The sequence below is a fragment of the Raphanus sativus genome, chromosome 6 (assembly GCF_000801105.2).
Source record: "Raphanus sativus cultivar WK10039 chromosome 6, ASM80110v3, whole genome shotgun sequence".
NCBI classification, from domain to species: Eukaryota; Viridiplantae; Streptophyta; class Magnoliopsida; order Brassicales; family Brassicaceae; genus Raphanus; species Raphanus sativus.
This window is the reverse complement of record NC_079516.1, coordinates 21,195,264-21,215,316: the sequence shown is the minus strand read 5'-3', so window position 1 is coordinate 21,215,316 and position 20,053 is coordinate 21,195,264. Positions and strand designations below refer to the sequence as shown.

Genomic DNA, 20,053 nt, shown 5'->3' with positions numbered 1-20,053 from the left:
TCTAAATCTTACCATATTATCCATATCTGATCAATATATTTAAATTCTTTTTACATTTGGCAAACAATTTAATGTTACAAGAAGTATTACTCAAACTATCAATAGGTCAATATTAATTTGTCAAATGTTTAATAACAGGTATGAGTCACTATTTTTACAGCATATAAACTATTTGATTGTTGAAAATATGATAAATATTTAAAAATATAAACCAATAGATACTTAAACAATATTCATTTATATTAAAAATGAAAATAATTACCCATCCGGTCGGACGGGTCCAGCTCTAGTTTGTAGTTAAGAAGGACTGATTCAGAAAAAAAAAACACAAGTGGTTGAATCATGTATCTATCTTATTAAAACAGAAACGTAGTGACTTTTGCTAGGTGGAATTTTTAATATGGACCTCGTATATATCTTATTAAATGCCTTAACTTAACTAACGCCTAATCTATTTATTTCATATTTAACTTACCGTACCATAACTTATATTAGACGAACCTGTAGTTATTACATACTAAATGCATCTTATTAAATGTGGTAGTTATTACATACCAAATATACATGATTTAGTATATTATTTAGTATAGTATACTAGACAAGCATGTGGTCATTATCTTAATAATTATCATACATACTAAATCATATATATTTGGACTGTTATATACACAAACTATACATTTTTCTGTCTAATTTATCGGTCATCTTATGAGTGATTATGGACTCTTATATACACAAACTATACACTTTGATTATATTATGACTGTGTCTTATAACAATACTAAAATCAGATCCAATTTTAGAATATATACACAAAATTATTTTCAACCAGTCAACTATAACAAACTAACAAGAATACATTATACATGCTCCAATTTTAATATTCTAGCGATGACTGTTATATACACAAACTATATACTTTGATTATATTATGACTGTTGATTGTGTCTTATAATGATACTGAGATCAGATCCAATTTTAGAATATATACACAAAATTATTTTCAACCAGTCGACTATACCAAACGAACAAGAATACAGTAATCATCTTATAGTATTCATTATCTAATTTAGTGTAAAGATTGCAGCATCTTACAAAAGGAATCAAATTTTCCGTCTTCAGCGCGACTTACCAGTTGGAGAGTGGAAAACTATTGACACTTTTCAAGTTGTAACCGCTTCTGGACAATATCACCCGACAATTCATCAATATAAATAACAGATTGTTTTGAACCATTACAGAAAATATATTAGATGTCAGAATAAAATAAAACTCACTAAGAAATTATGTATAATTATTTTCAATAATTTAGCTTCATAATATACAAAAAAATCAAAACACAAGTTTTATAGCAAAACTTACGTTACAATAAAAAAACACAATCTGAATTTGCAAAACAATAAAAAGCCCGCCCGTTCGGACGGGTCATGATCTAGTTTTATTATTAAATTGTGAATCACTAAGAGATGATACTTGATTGAATTCCTTATTCGACCGCAATGGAGAAAAGTAAGAGAATATTCTTGATTGGTGGCAAGGTCGGCCATGGGCAAAACGTAATGAAACAAGCGTTTTGCCTTTATTTTTTTAAAAAATAATTAATAGTATATATAATACTAATCTCAAAATATATAAAATATATAATTTTTATATTTACTAGATAAAAACATGTTACTAATACACCGAACCATATTCAACTAATATAAAATAGATTAAAATAAAAAGCCAATAAATTTTGAATTGAAATCATAAAACTACACTTATTTTGAAAAGAATGATTTTGCTCTACAACAACTAATTCGAAACAGAGGAAGTAGGTATTACTAAAATAGAACTATTTTTGTTTCTTATGTTTGGTAAAAATATTATTTTTACATAAAATACTTTTAATTTTTCAAAAATAAATATTTAATTTTCACTAATAGTATTTTAGTCTTTTGATTTGCGTTTATAACTACAAATAGAGCTAAAAGATTATGGGTTTTGGTGATAATAATCAAAATTATTTATTAATTAAATGCCCAAGGTTAAAAACTCATTAATATCATTTGAGAAAACATATTACTATACACAAAAGACATTTAATCTTGAATATAGCTTATAAAATCTAATTTTTAGTTGTCATACCTTAATATACACATAATATTCACTAAGAGCTATACATTTTTGAAAACTCATTATACAAAACGATACTTTTCTTATACACAAATCAAAAGAAAACAATTTTATCCACATGTGTTTATTCTTTAAAATGTAACTGGATTTTGATCCGTGCGCCCGCGCGTATGTATTTTTCCGAAAATATGTTAAGATTTTTTTTTATGTCAATATTAGGTTGAGCGAAAAACCCGAATACGAAGAACCGAACCGAAACCGAACCACACATTGAATTCATATCGTTCTCAATATATAATATCTAAACCACACATTATCTTTAAATACATTTAAAAAAATACTTTAATTTGAAAAATAACAAATCATAAAAACATGAAAACTCAATTTTTATGATTCGGAAAATAGTTTTTAGTCAGTTTTGGTTCAATATTTGAAAAAATAATACAAAACCGCACTAGTGCAGGCCAAATTTAATTATCTACTTGAATTTCAATGATGGTCATTGTCCTCTAAAGATATTTTGCTTCTCGGATATTTCTTGGAAGTTAGAAGAAACTAAACATTTTTACAGTTGTGGTTATATTAGCAAAGAAAAACAGTTCTGGTTATAACCAACCAGTGCCGGTCCTGTGTTTATTGGCGCCTAAAGCACATTAAGAAAATTATGCCTCTCTATAATATTTTATTTTGGCATTTTTAATCATTTAATCAGAATAATACAAAATGTATTTAAATTTATTTTCATTATTAAAATACAGTATATAGCTACCAATATTCTTTTCGTTTAAAAGTAAGAGGATCACAATTATTCAATTATTTTGTAAGAAAAATGGGAAAGTCATTGATATTTATGCACTTCATTTTATAAAACATGTTAATTTTAATATATTTTATATTTATGTTATTTTTCATTCCGTATAAAAGTTCTAACATTTCAACCATCCTTATAGTTTTTGACAATATTTCTCGACACTCACGTTTCTTATATAGATTTTATATCTATAAATGAAAACAACTAGAATTTAATTAAATTAGTTTAACATTAGTTTTAACTTGAATTTTTTGTTGAATTTCAAAGAGAGAGCATAATCTAATATTTTGTAGTTATGTTTTATTAGATTTTAAAAGGAAATCAAGATTATTTTAGAAATCAAGCACGTAGTATTTGTAATCATTATGAAAAGGAAATTATTAGGGAAAAAGGCAAACAAAATTCTGGATTCGAAACTGCCACCTAGAGAACAAGTGACATACAATAGAACCACTAGCCTAAATAGAATCTTTGCAATTTGGCGCCCCTAATATATTGATAAACGTTGGCGCCTAAAGCCCATGCTTTATGAGCTTTAGGTCAGGGCTGGGCCTGTAACCAACTATAAACAAAAATGTCGATCCATATGTTCACGAACTTCTAACTCTTTGGTGGACAAATTTTTTGTAGCTTTTAATATTATGTAGCTTCAAATTTTAAAACATATCTTTTTAGAATACTCATAGCATTGGTTTTTTGAATTCTATTATTTAAAAATATATATTAAATTTTCAAATTAGTATATATCTATCAATTTAATCTCTTTTTAATTGCTTTTCTTATTTTAGTTTACTTAAATTATATGGAATTATATTTAATTTTGAAAGAATTTTTTCTAATGATTTTGACATCTTAATTTTGACATCTTAGAAAATAGTCAAATTGTAATGATTTGACATTTGTAAATTTTGAAATTTTAGAAAATATTAAACATTTGTAATTTTTTGATATTTGGAAATTTGGATATTTTAGAAAATAATAAACTTTGTTATAATTTGACATGTTTCGATTTTTGTTTTTAAATCTGATGTAGACAATATATGGCTTACTCAATTTTAATATATAATAAATTATGATATTATGAAATTTTGACAATTATTTGTAATCACACAAAAACTTTGCATAATTTAAATGCTATCAAGAAATATATATTTTTTTTTTACTTTTAACTAATTAATATTAATTTACTATTTATTTTGGCAAAAAGTGTACTTTAAGTTTATTATAAAAAATTGCTAAAAATGTGCTTTTAGAAAAAAAACATTCAAACTTTTACGTTTCGGTTCGGCATCAGTTTTTTTGGTTCTGATTCGGTGTTCAGACAATATACCCAAACTATTGATTCTTCACAAACGACAACATCATAGACTAACCTATTATTAGCAAATTAAACATAAATCTAGTTTACATCTTAAAATTCTACAGCAAGAAATACAAAAGTTGCAAAAAGTGCGCTTTCTAATTTCTTTTAATTTATTGATAGAATATAACATACACTATATGCAAGTGGCAAATAATAAGCCGACTACTATTCGAACCAATTGTGTTTTTTCTGTTTTGCACATTGTATTTTTCCTTTTTTTCACGGGGTCAAATTTGGAAAAGAAAACCTTCATTCCTTCACCACCGTCAGATCGATCAAACGGCCCAAAAACACTCATCGAACATTCTGGAACACACGAAGCCTCATCCTTATATAAACTCAAAACACTAACGAACCTCCCTCTCCCACACCACACAAACTCTAAACCTACTTCCCTTCACCACCGCCGCCTCCAAAGCTTTATTCTTCGATCTGATTTAATGGCGGGTAAAGGAGAAGGTCCAGCTATCGGTATCGATCTCGGTACCACCTACTCTTGCGTCGGAGTATGGCAACACGACCGTGTTGAGATCATCGCTAACGATCAGGGAAACAGAACGACGCCGTCTTACGTCGCTTTCACCGACTCCGAGAGGTTGATTGGTGATGCCGCTAAGAACCAGGTCGCCATGAACCCGATTAACACCGTCTTCGGTACGTAATCTCTATTTCCTTGTCTAATTCGAATTCGAGAGCTGTGAATTATTAGATCTGTGTTTCATGTTCGGTTTTGAATCTTAGGGTTTTGAATCTTAGGGTTTCATGTTCGGTTGTGAATCTTAGGGTTTTAATTAATTTTTGTTTTGATTTACCTTCGAATGGTTGACTAAGCTCTATTTTTTAAGTGTCTTTGATTATTACGAAACTCATATTGAATTTGTTTTTTTTCATGTACTTAATTGTTTTATTATTTAACTTTGAATGATTGAGTAAGCTCTGTTTTTTTTTGTCTTTGGTTATTACAGATGCAAAGAGATTGATTGGTCGGAGATTCAGTGACGCATCCGTCCAAAGCGACATGAAGCTATGGCCATTCAAGATCATCCCTGGTCCTGCCGACAAGCCCATGATTGTTGTCAGCTACAAAGGAGAGGAGAAACAGTTTGCTGCTGAGGAGATCTCTTCCATGGTCCTCATCAAGATGCGTGAGATCGCTGAAGCTTACCTTGGCGTCACCATCAAGAACGCTGTGGTCACAGTTCCTGCTTACTTCAATGACTCTCAGCGTCAAGCCACAAAGGACGCCGGTGTGATTGCTGGTTTGAATGTGATGCGTATCATCAACGAGCCTACTGCAGCAGCCATTGCCTATGGTCTTGACAAGAAGGCGACCAGTGTCGGAGAGAAGAATGTGTTGATCTTTGATCTTGGTGGTGGTACTTTCGATGTGTCTCTTTTGACCATTGAGGAAGGGATATTTGAGGTGAAAGCTACAGCTGGAGACACCCATCTCGGTGGTGAGGATTTTGACAACAGAATGGTTAACCATTTTGTTCAAGAGTTTAAGAGGAAGAGCAAGAAGGACATCAGTGGTAACCCAAGAGCTTTGAGGAGGTTGAGGACGGCTTGTGAGAGAGCAAAGAGGACTCTGTCTTCCACTGCTCAAACCACCATCGAGATTGACTCTCTCTTTGAGGGGATTGATTTCTACTCTGCACTCACCCGTGCTAGGTTCGAGGAGCTCAACATGGATCTTTTCAGGAAGTGTATGGAGCCTGTTGAGAAGTGTCTGCGTGATGCTAAGATGGACAAGAGCACTGTCCATGATGTTGTTCTCGTCGGTGGTTCTACACGTATCCCAAAAGTTCAGCAGCTTCTCCAAGATTTCTTCAACGGCAAAGAGCTCTGCAAGTCTATTAACCCGGACGAGGCTGTGGCTTACGGTGCAGCGGTTCAGGGTGCTATTCTGAGCGGTGAAGGGAACGAGAAGGTTCAGGACCTTCTTCTCTTGGATGTTACTCCTCTTTCTCTCGGTCTCGAGACTGCCGGTGGAGTCATGACCACCTTGATCCAAAGGAACACAACTATCCCGACCAAAAAGGAGCAGGTCTTCTCCACTTATTCCGACAACCAGCCTGGTGTGTTGATCCAAGTCTACGAAGGTGAGAGGGCTAGGACCAAGGACAACAATCTTCTCGGAAAGTTCGAGCTCTCTGGCATTCCTCCTGCTCCACGTGGTGTCCCTCAGATCACAGTCTGTTTCGATATTGATGCAAACGGTATCCTCAACGTTTCTGCCGAGGACAAGACCACCGGTCAAAAGAACAAGATCACCATCACCAACGACAAGGGTCGCTTGTCTAAAGACGAGATTGAGAAGATGGTCCAAGAGGCTGAGAAGTACAAGTCTGAAGATGAGGAGCACAAGAAGAAGGTGGAGGCCAAGAATGCTCTTGAGAACTATGCTTACAACATGAGGAACACAATTCGTGATGACAAGATTGGTGAGAAGCTTCCTGCTGCAGACAAGAAGAAGATTGAGGATTCGGTCGAGGAAGCTATCCAGTGGCTTGATGGTAACCAGACTGCTGAAGCAGATGAGTTTGAGGACAAGATGAAGGAGTTGGAGAGCGTTTGCAACCCCATCATTGCGAAGATGTACCAAGGAGCTGGTGGTGAGGCAGGTGGTCCCGCTGGAATGGATGACGATGAAGCTCCTCCTTCTACCGGAGGTGCTGGCCCCAAGATTGAGGAAGTCGACTAATCTTGTTATGTTTACATGATTTTGGCTTGATTTTCAGTATCGGTTTATGTTTGGTTCTATTTTGAGCCATGTACCTCTCTATTTCTGTTGAACCTTTTTCTATATTTTTAAACTAGAGTAATCAATTGTCATGCCCGCATGGATATGTATTTTTAAACTAGAGATTGGAAGCTGATTTAATCTCTCAAATACCCGCATGGATATGGATATGTATCTTATTTTTATTCTATGTTGTTTTCCTGTGGGGCTAATGTAAGGGGAGTCATCAACTGTTGTTCGTACAAACAACTAGTTGATTTGTTAAGTTTTTATTTGGAGCGTACAAGGATCTGTGTACTAATTAAGATTCATTCCAAATAGCTGTTTTCATTATCTTCTTCTCTATATTACATTTCTTCTCAAAATTTTTTTGTTCCAGTTTGTTTATCAGATTGTTTTTTGACAGTTTATTAGATTGGATAAACAAGGACTATGTTCAAAAGAAAAAGGATAAAGATAAAGAGAAACTTTTTTTTTGCTGTTGCATGTAATGTAATTATTCAACAAAAATCATATTTACAAATAATATAACCTTTGAATTAGTTTAGAAATCTGTGTCGAAAAAAAGAAACTCTGTTTCCAATGACAAACTGGAAAAAAAAAATTGATTGAACGGCTAAAAATAATACGAAGCTATTAAATGCTTTACTAGAACCACCTTTTGAAGATGTTTTACTATTTAAGTAATAAAAAGATATGTTGATGATGTCATATAGAATCTAGATGGTAGGGAATCGTATAGCATGTCCACATGTGGAAGGAGAAGATAAACGAATGAAATGTATCAACCAGCACATATGAAGGCTAAACTTTTTTTTTGCCATCTGAGATTTTTTATTAAAAGGCTGAAGCCCAGAACAAAGCCCAAACAACATAAACAAAACGCAAACCCAAGTCCAAAAGAAAGGACCAACCGTAAAAGATTTTTAACATAAATTATGTAAACAAGTTTTAAAATGGAAAAAATATAGAAGTTATGTTTTATAATAATTTGTAAATCATAAATTAGTTCGGCCTTTCGAAAGCACACGTCAAATCTTTATATTTTCAACTGACATTATAAAAAAATAAAGCCATTACTAAACTACGGGTCATTGATCGCCAGGATAAGCCATATCAAAATACTATGTTTAGATATATGGTAAGCAAAACTCATTTTCATTTTGAAATCAACAGTCTATGTCAGAATTGCCTTACAATAATGAAAATTATTTTATAATAAAATGCATATTATCCTTTCATTTTTGTATTAGACTATAACAAAAGAAAATCATGCGCTTTCAAAGCAATTAAACTGTATTCTTATACGATATTATATTAGTATGAACTCAACATCCTATTATAATGTAATATATATGATACTGATAATTTAGTTTATTTAGGTTTCAGTTTTCATATACAGAATAATTTGTCTATGAATTTTGTATAATACACACATTTATCTATCTATATTATTAAAAGCAGATGACTGCTTATAAATCTACCCCTGAAATTTTTAAGTAATTACAAAAATTACCTATATTTTTTTGTCAGCACTATTTGCAACCAATCAAAAGTATTTATTTTGCAATTACATTAAAGAGTATTTAATATGATTCAGTTCTTATCATTTTTGAAAATTTGTTTCCTAAGTGTTTGCACCATATCTTTCCAAAAAATATTTCACGTTATTAATTATTTGAAAGCATTTATTAAATGAAACCTCAAAATAAAATCAAGTTGAAATAATAAATGATTAAATCAACAAAATCATAATACATGTCTCAATTATCTCAACTCCTTAAAAATAGTTGCATTTAAAATAACAACTAAATCACATAAACTAAATTTAATAAAATTATAGAAAATAATTTGAAACGCACAAATGAATTTTTCAATACATAGAGTGTTGAAGATATAAAATATTTTATATAAATAAAAAAAATCAGTGTAAAATAAGTTTAACTTCAGGTGAAATTAATAAAATCATATTACGGGTTAGAATTATTTAGATTCTTCAAAAATTTAGTCATATTTAAAATAACAAAAATAAGCCATATAGTTAAATTCAAGATAAATTTCATAAAAAGTTAAAATATATAATTTATCAAAAATCGTAATTTTTATTACATAAAATATTTTTTCCTTCAAAAAATATACCCGCCCTTTTTAAGGGCGGGTAAAAATCTAGTTTTTAATTAAAAGGAATGACATTAAATGATAGTTACTGAGCAAAAATCATGGCTAAGTACAAAATGTATTCTTGTTTAAATAGATTAGATACAACATATTATATCAGTACAGTATATAGATACATGAAGAAAAAAAAATTCAGTATCATATTAACATGAGTGTTTTAGGGTTTCTGTTACAATTATGAAATTATTGACCCAGCCGAGAAAAAAAAAGAAATTATTGACCGAGTTTTGTAAAATTTGCATTTTGCCAACATTCAAACGACACCGTTTTATACTCGAGCCCAAGAGGGTAGAGGCCCAATCTCAAAATAAAATGACAAAGCCCACCTACGATGAGATTTCCCGGGGAAACAAAGTGGTGATGTAGCTATCTCGTGTCTCAATTCGATCTCAATTCGAGTGTCGAACTCCACCAATCCATTAGGGTTCCTGGGAAATTTTAAGTGCCTTTTGATCAATTGAAGATCTCAAGTTTTTCAATTGCTGTGTGTGTGATGGTGGCAATGGAGATTGGACCAGATGGGTCAGGCTTGATGGAATTGAAGAGGATAGTGGTGAGAGCGAAATATTTGAACTGTGTGACCATTTTCATTTCTATTTCAGAGGTGTAACTCTATCCTTGGTCTCATTTGTTTCTGGAACAGAAGAGTAGGGTACATTTGTATTGGTAATTTTATTTCATTTCTAGAACAATCATAAGCTATTAGGCTTTTTTTTTTTTTTTTTTTGATCGAAAAGCTATTAGGCTTATACAAGGTGTTTATTATATTATCAGTCTTAAGTGGAATTGAGTCTCTTATCTAATTACGGTAAATACACTTTGAACTGTTAGGGCTCTCACTCAGCTTGCCCTGATTCACCACTTGGTCCAGACGCGTATACGAAACCTTACTTGTTCAAGATTACAATGAACTTACCAAGAAAAGCAACCAAATACCTAAAGGCAAAGGGGTTCCTAAGTTCTCTTCCGCACTTGAATCCCTCAGGATGGAGCCTATTACACGTGAAAATGTAGATGATTCATCAGATTATGCAGAGCGTTTGTCTACCTTCCCAAGGATTAGTTGCCGAGAAGCCTCCTTGTCCCGTCAACATGAGGATTCTCTTAGTTTTGGACTGCCTCCAATAAGCACTGGATACTGATGATGTTCCTCCTGGTGCAACCCTTACCGCCCATTTTCTCTACCAGCTGGCCCTTAAGGTAAGTCAACAATGCAGAAATCAATTTGAACTTAATTCATGATGTAGATGAAAGCAAAAACACTACAAGACTTCTTCTGTTCATTTATCTGAATTTTGTGACCATTTCATTGTAGATGGAATTGAAGTTGGTGATATTTTCACTTGGTGATGTATCAAAGAAGGTTGGGAAGATTTACGACAGAAGGGTTCTTACATACACTTGTGATCCACAAAACGAATGCGGCCACAAGAAATCGACCACCAACTGGACTGAGCTACTAAACGGATCGAAAGGAGAAGGAAGTGTACTGGTGAAGAAATGGCTTCAAGAGGCTCTGCGTCGTGAAAACATCTCTGTTAACGTGAGGGCACAGCCTGGTTACGCCACGAAACCAGAGCTCCAGGCCATGGTCAAGGCGTTGTCCCAAAGCCAGCTGTCTTTGTTGAGAAACAAAGGGATTATTCAGTTAGCGGCAGCTACAGCCGCTTCGCTTGATGAATTCCCAAGTTCCAAGTGGGACGCTGCTTTTAGCAGTGCGGAGATGGTGTTAAATGTAAAAGTGCTGGTGATACGAGTCAGGGTGTGGCAGCTCAAATCAGTGACCTGATAAACAAAACACTCCAAGCGAGAAGAAGAATGAGAAGCAAGATTCATCATCACGAGGGCTTCTGTCTTTCCGTGATGCCCTGCTTCTTACAGTAGTTGGTTACATTCTCGCTGGCGAGAATTTTCGATGCTCTTCTCGAGAATCCTTTTGCTGGGAATCTCAAGTTTCTAAATGGGTTGACAGAAGAGCTTGATGATCAGTTAGACATTGATGCCCTTGATGATGATCCATGGACCATGGTGGAAATGGGGAGATGAAGATGACAGTGATAACAGTAAAGCAAACGAGTCCTATGATATATGCAGCTAAAACTGGATTTGCGTGACAGAGTAGACAGCTTATTTAGGTTTCTCCACTAGTTATCAAGTCTTAAGAACAAGGAGTGTACCACTAAGGGAAGATCCGGAGAGATCCATCTGGAAACAAAGGGCTACTCTACAGGCTTATAACAAAAGTGTTGAGCAAAGATGAGAGACCCTTTTTATAATACCATTCCTCAACTGTAGGAAGGCTTTCCATGTAGTTCATAAGTTAAATGTAGCTGAACAACAACTGTTTGCTTGCTTTTTAATGGGTTGTATTGTACCCTTTGTAACACATCCAAAAGTATCAAAGACATGAAAAACTTGAATATATATAAAGATTAAAGTTGCAACCTAGATAACACATCCAAAAGTATCCAAATAATATTAAAGATCGATTAAAGTTGCGACCTAGATAACACATCCAAAAGTATCCAAAGATTAAAGGTCACTCTTTTAACCACAGAAGTCAAACACAATACAGAGAGAACAAAGAGAGAACAAGAACTAGAAAAAGAGACAACACATCAAGCTTCCTTTAGGACACGACCTAGAACAAGAGACAACACATTAAGCTTCCTTTAGAACAAGACCTAGAACAAGAGACAACACATCAAGTTTTCTTTTTCTCTAACGCACGCCATTCCATCTGGAAATACACCCAATAGCCATAAATGGCATAGGCACCAGCCATTGAAGGCCAGAACACGGGCTTGGAAGTCACCACCTTAGATGTAGAAAACGTGCGGATCTTGGAGCTCACTTGATTCATGATGGATTCCATTGCCTGCATAAAAAGATACGATCAAAATCGATTCTTTTTAATGAGAAAGAAAAAAAAGAAGAACGAGAGAGAGAGAGAGAGAGGGGACTCACACGAGATGTAAATGAATTCTGAGGAAGATAGACTCACGCGGCACGACGTTAAAGACGGGGATACAAATAATAAAGTAAATAGAATGTAACAGTACTGCACCATAGGAAAAAGAGATGAAAAAAATGATTAATGCTTAGACCACTGGTTTTCGTTGCACACAAAGTCACATAAGACATATGCACGACTAAATGATAGTTGTTCGCTTCAAATCTATAGACATAATAGGTCACTGTAGACATAATAGGAAAAATAGGACTCTAAACCCCACTAATTCGTTTAGTTGACATATTCGATCTGTTATATTTTTATTTATAATCCCAACAAAAATTTGGACTAGCTTGTTTATATAAAAATTTGATAGTTAGACAATATATATGCATATAAAACGTAAGATAAATCCAATAGTATTTATATATTAAAATATATTGTTCGCTTGATGTGTAACTAAATGTATTTATTTAAATTACATTAACCAGGTTGTGCATGGTTATCGTAATCTAACATATGTGCCTCTCATAATTCTTTTTTTGGAACGGTTTATTATTCCAATAGTTTTGTTTCATAAAGATTATTCCATCTACAGAATTTAATAAAATTGTACGCTGGTGTTATAGATTTGGTGTTACAGATTACGACTTTTATAAAATTTTATATATGAGAAGAAAAACATGAAGTTGTCGATGAGAACTTGAAAGAATAAAAGAACATCAGATTTGATAATATATGGTCAATCCATGCATAGACTTGCCTAAATATGGTCAATCCTTATACATACTGGTTGAACATACGATGACCAAGAGCATTATGTACACTATAAAGTTACACAAACTCTCGATCTAATACTTAAGTATAGAAGATTACTATTGGATATCTCATTTTGCCTAATCATAACCCTTGCATTTCATTATAATCCTCATTTTATTTCAGTCACTGCGCCACAGGACAAACACTTTCTCAAAACTTCTTCCGTAGTACTTTTGTCCAAGCTTCTAACAAATATTTCAAACTTCTTAAGCGAGCGTCTGTCATGGAGCACATCATGATGCTCTTCTCTTTCTTCTTACACATCAACAGCTTCTCCACGCTTAATTTCATCATAAGCATGCACATAACTACTTTGACACTCTAGCCCCTCCCAATGTCGTCGGTAAACTCACCTGCATTTTCATCGGCCTCTGTTTCCTCCTCAAGTTTTTCATCCATCTGATTAACCAACCCATGTTCCTCTTGCTTCAATTCTCTCTCTTCAAACTCCCCTTCACCATATTCATGATCAGCATCAAACCCTGGTTCACTGTCACCTAAATCCAATCTCTCATCTGCGGGTAAAAGCGAGTAAAATATGTAGATAATTTAAGGCATACCAATGTAACTTCACATAAATAAAGAAAGACGAAACCCAAAATAGTGCCCTTATATACCTAATCATTTAACTGATAGATGCAATATTTTCCAACCTGAGACTTGACAGTCTCAAAAAACTGTTTTAATAAAAACCAACAAATAAGTCAAGCAAAAAATAAGTCAAGCAAATATGAGTGGTTCTCCCTAAAAATTCTTGCAACTCATTTACAAATTACAGATATATTCACTTACCAACACTTTCTTCCTTTTTCAATTTAAAGCTTTCCGTAACCATATGTTTTTTTCCATGTTGGTTTGCTGCTTCACCGACTTTGTTTGAGCTCTTCTTCCGCACATGCCTGATCCCATACAATTTAATATATATTGGAACCAATTTATCACAACACTGCAACATGAATTCCATATGGAAGACCACAAATTTGAATTTTGGAATCAAACAAAGAGTAGACAGGAGATAAATTATTTCAAGACTATTGTTTAATTAAAAATGATTATAGTTGAATACCCTAACATCCACGGTTGAACAAAAGAACAATTAGATTAACTGAACAAACCCAGGATGTAAAATCCCATCTTTCTTCTCTGGCGTTAGTATGGTCTAAATTTCTAGTAAGTAATTAAAGATTGAAAGGAAGCATTATAAAGCCTACTCTTTTTAGCAATATTTATTGCTGTGATAAGACATCAGAACCTGGCTCACCTTCCAGATGTGTCAATATTGAGGTACCTGATACTAACCAAAATATGAGCAACATTAGTTGAAGAACTGCAAGGAAATTCCAAACAACTTAAGAATTTTATAGAAATCAGAGCTAAATATAGTACACCTGAACCATATAAGCAAATAAACAAACACAATACTCTTTGGCATGCAAACAAAGACGTTTTAGTGAATATATATATATATATATATATATATATATATATATATATGCTGAGATGTACAACACAGAACACCACCATATTTTAGATGTATAAATCTCCCAATTTTCTACTCCAGCTATTAGAGATGGTGGTGGAGTGACCAGTTCAGTAATCTCAAATCAATCATGTTTACATATACATTTCTCCTACAAAAAAAAAATCACAGACATGAGTGACTGCGCCCATTTATTATATATACTCAGGCGCGGATGGTTTCTAACTGTCCGAAAAAGGTTTGAACAAAAGAAGCAGAGACCATATATTAACATAGAAAATTTGATAGACGACCAAAAAAACACATACAAAATTTGATAAAAGACAGAAGTAATAAGAAGAAAAATAAATAATGAAAGATATACTCTAAAATACAAAGATGTTTATAAAATCAGGGGAAACTAAATTTGGAGAATTCCCGAACCTGTTCGTCGATGAGGAGCATTTCCAGACCAATAAGGATCTTTTTATTGGGTTCAGATAGGTAGTGTAACTGGGTTTCGTGGGACCTGGTGAGATATTTTTGAAGAACATAACTCCTTGATCATTGGCAGAGGAGACAGAGAACTTGCCGTTTGTTTTGATCGCCATGGCTTGAGCTTAAATAGAGCAGGTTCTAGGGTTTTGGTTTGTAGAACAGAAAGAAAAAAACAGTATATAAAGAATGAGAAAGAGGGGAGGTGGAAAGAAACCATTAAGAGGAGATTGAAGCAAAGGTTTGATTGTAGAGGAGGTTGGGTAACGGAGATTGGACGAAGTTAGAAGCTGAGAAGACGATGTGTCATGTGTTTTTCACCTGGACTGTATATGTGTTTGAGATTTAAAAGCCCAAACGCAGAAGGCCCGATTTTTAAGAATTAAAAATATCGATTTGGATCAAACCTGTCTGACGTGGATGAAATCTCTCTTCCTATTGGCTGATTTAATTTATAAACACAACTCTTCTCATGGCCAATAAAACACGTTCCAGTTTAAAAAGTACATAATATTCGGCTGCTTGTTTCGGCTGGCCTTTCAAGGATCAATCTATTACTCTGGAGAGAACGTAATGGTCGAAAACATAACAATTCTCGGAACTCGCCAGCTCAGCTTGTGAAGTCGCTAGACAGGACCATCCAAAACAAGATCTCCTCCGACTCAGGACCATTGTATTTACCAGTCTCCTAGTGCAGAAATGGCTTTGAGGAAATTAAGTTGATGTAGTGCAATACATTTAAAAAATCTCTGTATTGTAAACATTTTTTTTCTTTTATTGATATATAAATTTAACATTTCAACAACAAAAAAAAAGTACTTAATTTTTTGATCCAAGATAATAACACAATTTTTTCTTAGTCAAACCAGTTGATACATAAATATATTAGTCCATTTCAAATTATATTAGTCCATTTCAGAGAATTCAATCATAACTAACATATACATTTTCAACAAGTAATTCTTTATAAAGCTTAGACCGAGGTTTGTTGGATAAAGCTTATTATTTCTCGAGCTTTTATGTTTCATCTACGGTTTTGGCTAAAGTGAGTGCTACTCCGTTAAATTCTAAACTAGTTTAGTACTACTATTATTATGAAAAAATTAGTTTCGAAACATGTTCGTCTATGTGAATCGAGTCTGTCTTAGAGTCTTGTTTGTTTATTATTATTATTGATTATTAAATTAGAAATAGGATAACAGAAGATTCAATTGATGATTAAAATGATTGATGTTAAAACTGCTATATATATATATATATATATATATATGCCCGTTGTGTGGATCGAGGGTGTACGAAGACGTTTGTATAAGCCGCCGACGAGCATATTGCGGGTGCACAGAGACGACGTTTGTGTAAGTCGCCGACGAACAGTAAGATTGAAGGGATACAAAAATGTTTGTATCAGTCGCCGACGTGCAGATTGTGGGACTGCAGAAATGGATTATTGTATGTCTGGAGATACATCTATCCTTATAAGGAAATTCCGGGTGTATAGAGTAGCATGTACTATCAACTCATTGGATGTTTAAAATGGTGTATCAGACACCGTACTTGTTTTATTCTATAGTTAGGCGTAATGGTCGTTGTGCTATATACTGAGTTAGGAGTTTGCGGTTTAGCATCTCATACCACACTGAGTGATTTCCCTGTTACTCATCCCTCCTTTCTTTCTCCCTTTCAGATGAAACTGACTAGTATGAGTATGAATAATTGCTACCGGATTAGTGCTTTTGAATATTTTATCTTTCAGACTATTGTTTTTTTAATACTGTTATCATATCTTCGAGTTTTATTATATTTTTGGATTTATGGCTATCTGTTGGAATTATAGTGTTTAGTTTGACTTTTGATAATAAATTAAGATCTTATAAAATTATTATTTATTATTTTATTTTGAGAAATTCAGATGTTACAAGTCAATTATGATAATTTGTCATGTGAAAATATTGTTAAAGGGTGAAGTTTTGGGTTAAAAAAACGCCAAGCCCACCAGCAACATAATTATAAAGTCAATGGAAGCTTATAAATGAAGGGTTCCGATCGATTTTGTTTCTTTTACCTTTGCCTGGTCAAAGTACAGAAATGTAACTATATATAAAAAAAGTATACCACAAAAAACAAGCTTGAATACTTAATGTCATACATGAAGTAAGTCTATTGCAAAGAATAACGCAAGCGAAACCCCCGATGCTTATGCTCTTAGGATGTGTTCATAGACGATAGAGCTGGTGCAAGACACCAACCAAGACCGGAACACTTAGCAACTTAACAGCCTTGTAAATTCTCACATCAGCGCAAAAGTTACGCGCTATGAAGAGAATAAAGAGGAAAACCGCAGTTGAAGCCAAAACAAACACTAGTCCTATCGAAATACTTTGTCTTCTTCTTCCTCCAGCGGAGTTTAGTAGCTTGCTTTTAACTGTGCTAACTATTTCTCTGACAAGACCTAATCCCGTTCTGTAAACATGGATAAGAACTGTTCGATTAGACCTAACAAGCATGGATGAGAACTGTTTGATTATGTGTGCAAGATGATGGATTAGATATTGTTATAACAGTTTGTGCCTCACTACTTAAAATAATCATCAAGAAAATCATTACCCGTGTTCTTCTGAGGTCAAACCTTTTCTGTCAGCTATTGAACTCAAGGAATCCTCGCAAGTCAGGATCTTGAGGGGATCATTTTTATATTTCTCCCTCATTTCCTTGAAATGGTTGCCGAATTCACCCTCGAGGCTCTTCACGTCCCTCTTGCTCACATCGTAGAACACAGGAATCACCGAGAGTCTTTTTTGTTCAGAGTGTTCGTGAATCTTTTGAAGCTCGTTCAAGCACATCTCTGACTCTGTATACCTCTTGGAGAAGATGACGACCGCGATGTTTGAATCCTCGATCTTTGTGAAAACGTTTCGTATCTCTCTCCTATTTGCTTCTCCTCTGTCAATGAAAAGGTTGAGTCTTTCGTCTCTTAGTCCCCACACAAGATATCGGATAAAGCTGTCACGCAATTCATCTCCGTGGAGACTGATGAACACCTGAGGAGGACGTTGGTAAGGTTCTGGCTCTGCCATTGGAGACCTGAGACTTTTTCTTGTTTTTGATATTTTCTTGATCTTAATTAAAAGGAACACAATGTCAAAAGCTGAAAACAGAATCTTAAGCACGTTGTATTTCTTCTTTGAGATTAATTAATTTCGAAAACCTACAGCTTGTGATCTCTTTTTTTAATTTTAAGACCCGCTCCGGGTGTCAATTTTTTTTTTTATCATTGTTTTGTAGAATAGATGTTTTACATGATTTGCAAGGTGTATTAATATAACATTTAAAAGATCATAATGTGTTTGACTACATCGATTATTTTATTTTGCGTTCTAAAGTAAACTATATAACATATGTATATTAGATATCATATAAACAAATCTAACATTTGTATAATTAGATTTATGTATAAAATATCTAGAAAACTAATTTATGAATTAAAAAGTAGGAAAATTAGACAAATATGAATTAGTATGGTATTAAAAATTAATACATTAGTTATAACATTTGTAAGAAAAAAAAAGATTCTAGACAATTTATTCTATAGAATATTTGTTTTGTATATTTGTATCTGTAGTTTTCAAATATAGAGAAAGTGTATATATTGTGAAAATATTTTATAATTCATGTTAGGAAAAGATCACTGTCTTGGCGGAAACTTAATTGATTTATTAATATATTGTTTAATTTTAATTGATTCTTGTTAACATTCTAAATACTATTGATATACTAAAGATTATAAAGATATTGAATATATGGATTTTAAATTTGGTTAGCAAGATTTTCAAAAAAGTATAGATTTTTTTTTGAATTTTTTAGTTAGCTATATAGTTAGGAACTAGGTGTTTTGCCCGCACATGCGGGCATAAATTTCTTATAAATACTTATTAGTTTATGTATTATTAATATAAAATCAGTATAATAAATTATTATTTATGTTTTTAAATAGTTAAATCAAACATCAAAATATTTATATATGTCAAATACTTTTAATCAAAATATATAATTATTATTGTGTTAAGTTTTTTTAAAACACTCATATCTTAGAGATAGTTTAGAAAATATATTTTTATTTTTATGTTGACTAATATTTAATAATAAATTGTTTTGTATCTTAATTTTTTTTTAACTTTTATAATAAAAATATTGTTTTCAGATAGGCACAAAAAAGAATATATATAGAAGAATTATCTTTTTTTATAGTTCTAAAATATTATTTTGTAATCAATTATTTAATATAGCATATAGCATATAAACTTTATATCATTAAAATAAATTAGTGAATAGTTAGAAACTAATAATAAATTAATAACCTATCTAAAAGTCTAAAACCTAATAAAATATGACAAATAAGAAAAGCTAATATAATATATAAATTTAATATTAATAAAATAAAATTCGTTTTTATTTATATAGAATATTCATCAAGGCTATTATTTAAATTAATTATTTAGTGACACGGCTCAAAACAAATAATAAATCAATGATAATTTAGTTTAAACTTAATAAGAATATGACAAATAAGCAAAATTACATAAAATCATGGAGAACATGACAATTAAGCAAATTTACTTCATAAATAATAGTATAGATGTGATCTTAATTTGTAATATGTATTTATTTATAATGATAATATATATTTTAAAATTTATCCGTTTAAATAATTGTTTGATATGATATTTTTAAATACAACAATTTTATAGTTTATATTGAGTAAACTAGTATGAAGACGCTCGTTCTGATCAGCGATTTGTCTTTCGAGCTCCTGAAATCGAGAACCAAACGATACTTCACCTCCGGTAACAATGCCTGCGAACGTGTTTCCGCCATAGATTCCGAGGAAGACGAAGCTCTGATACCTTTGTTAAGGAAAAACTATGCTCTCAATCAATCGATAACCACGAAATAGATTCTAATGTTCATAAAACACCGAATCCTCACTCAAATCAACGAGAATCACAAGAAAAAAAGATTCACGAAGAAGATGAGATCCAAGTTCGAATTACAGAGAAAAGGGGATAAAAAGGGGATAAAAATAATAACAAACTCAGATATTTTTTGGATAAAATGAAATG

General features: G+C 32.6%; 3 protein-coding genes, 1 long non-coding RNA gene and 1 pseudogene across 15 annotated transcripts; 2 read left to right on the top strand and 3 right to left on the bottom strand.

Moving 5' to 3' along the window:
- Nucleotides 1-4,644: 4,644 nt before the first annotated feature.
- LOC108812118 (heat shock 70 kDa protein 1) lies at nt 4,645-7,182 on the top strand. Its single transcript, XM_018584286.2, has 2 exons — nt 4,645-4,943; nt 5,255-7,182. Exons 1-2 carry the CDS (start codon nt 4,730-4,732, stop codon nt 6,991-6,993), a joined length of 1,953 nt encoding a protein of 650 aa, XP_018439788.1. The 5' UTR covers nt 4,645-4,729; the 3' UTR covers nt 6,994-7,182.
- A 2,357-nt stretch (nt 7,183-9,539) lies between these two features.
- On the top strand, nt 9,540-11,580 carry LOC130496096 (sec1 family domain-containing protein MIP3-like; annotated as a pseudogene).
- Nucleotides 11,581-11,740: 160 nt separating this feature from the next.
- LOC108838582 (uncharacterized) lies at nt 11,741-12,362 on the bottom strand. The gene is made up of 2 exons (XR_001947543.2): nt 12,178-12,362; nt 11,741-12,088 (listed from the first exon to the last, which is right to left on the bottom strand). It is a non-coding gene; the product is annotated as an uncharacterized LOC108838582 (long non-coding RNA).
- Nucleotides 12,363-12,872: 510 nt separating this feature from the next.
- On the bottom strand, nt 12,873-15,266 carry LOC108838581 (uncharacterized). 12 transcript variants are annotated; one of them, XR_008934706.1, is made up of 5 exons: nt 14,886-15,266; nt 14,194-14,613; nt 13,775-13,881; nt 13,600-13,659; nt 12,873-13,497 (listed from the first exon to the last, which is right to left on the bottom strand). XR_008934706.1 is itself a non-coding variant. In XM_056986816.1 (4 exons), exons 1-4 carry the CDS (start codon nt 15,050-15,052, stop codon nt 13,304-13,306), a joined length of 495 nt encoding a protein of 164 aa, XP_056842796.1. In that variant the 5' UTR covers nt 15,053-15,255; the 3' UTR covers nt 12,873-13,303. The 12 variants fall into 12 exon arrangements, 2 of the variants coding, with proteins under 2 accessions (XP_056842796.1, XP_056842795.1); XR_008934707.1 differs by having other exon boundaries at nt 14,244-14,613; XR_008934708.1 differs by lacking the exon at nt 13,600-13,659 and having other exon boundaries at nt 14,244-14,309; nt 14,405-14,613; nt 14,886-15,263.
- A 1,717-nt stretch (nt 15,267-16,983) lies between these two features.
- Nucleotides 16,984-18,044, bottom strand: LOC108808057 (TIR domain-containing protein-like). Its single transcript, XM_056988262.1, has 2 exons — nt 17,541-18,044; nt 16,984-17,396 (listed from the first exon to the last, which is right to left on the bottom strand). Exons 1-2 carry the CDS (start codon nt 18,008-18,010, stop codon nt 17,150-17,152), a joined length of 717 nt encoding a protein of 238 aa, XP_056844242.1. The 5' UTR covers nt 18,011-18,044; the 3' UTR covers nt 16,984-17,149.
- Between the last annotated feature and the right edge of the window lie 2,009 nt (nt 18,045-20,053).

Coding starts and splice junctions, on each gene's coding strand:
- LOC108838581 (XM_056986815.1), bottom strand. CDS start 15,052: ATGGCGATCAAAACAAACGGCAAGTTCTCTGTCTCCTCTGCCAATGAT. Junction 13,882..14,243: donor AATATTGACACATCTGGAAG/GTGAGCCAGGTT, acceptor GTATGGGATCAG/GCATGTGCGGAAGAAGAGCT. Junction 13,498..13,774: donor GAAAAAGGAAGAAAGTGTTG/GTAAGTGAATAT, acceptor TTTTACCCGCAG/ATGAGAGATTGGATTTAGGT.
- LOC108808057 (XM_056988262.1), bottom strand. CDS start 18,010: ATGGCAGAGCCAGAACCTTACCAACGTCCTCCTCAGGTGTTCATCAGT. Junction 17,397..17,540: donor TTGACCTCAGAAGAACACGG/GTAATGATTTTC, acceptor CCATGTTTACAG/AACGGGATTAGGTCTTGTCA.
- LOC108812118 (XM_018584286.2), top strand. CDS start 4,730: ATGGCGGGTAAAGGAGAAGGTCCAGCTATCGGTATCGATCTCGGTACC. Junction 4,944..5,254: donor CCCGATTAACACCGTCTTCG/GTACGTAATCTC, acceptor TGGTTATTACAG/ATGCAAAGAGATTGATTGGT.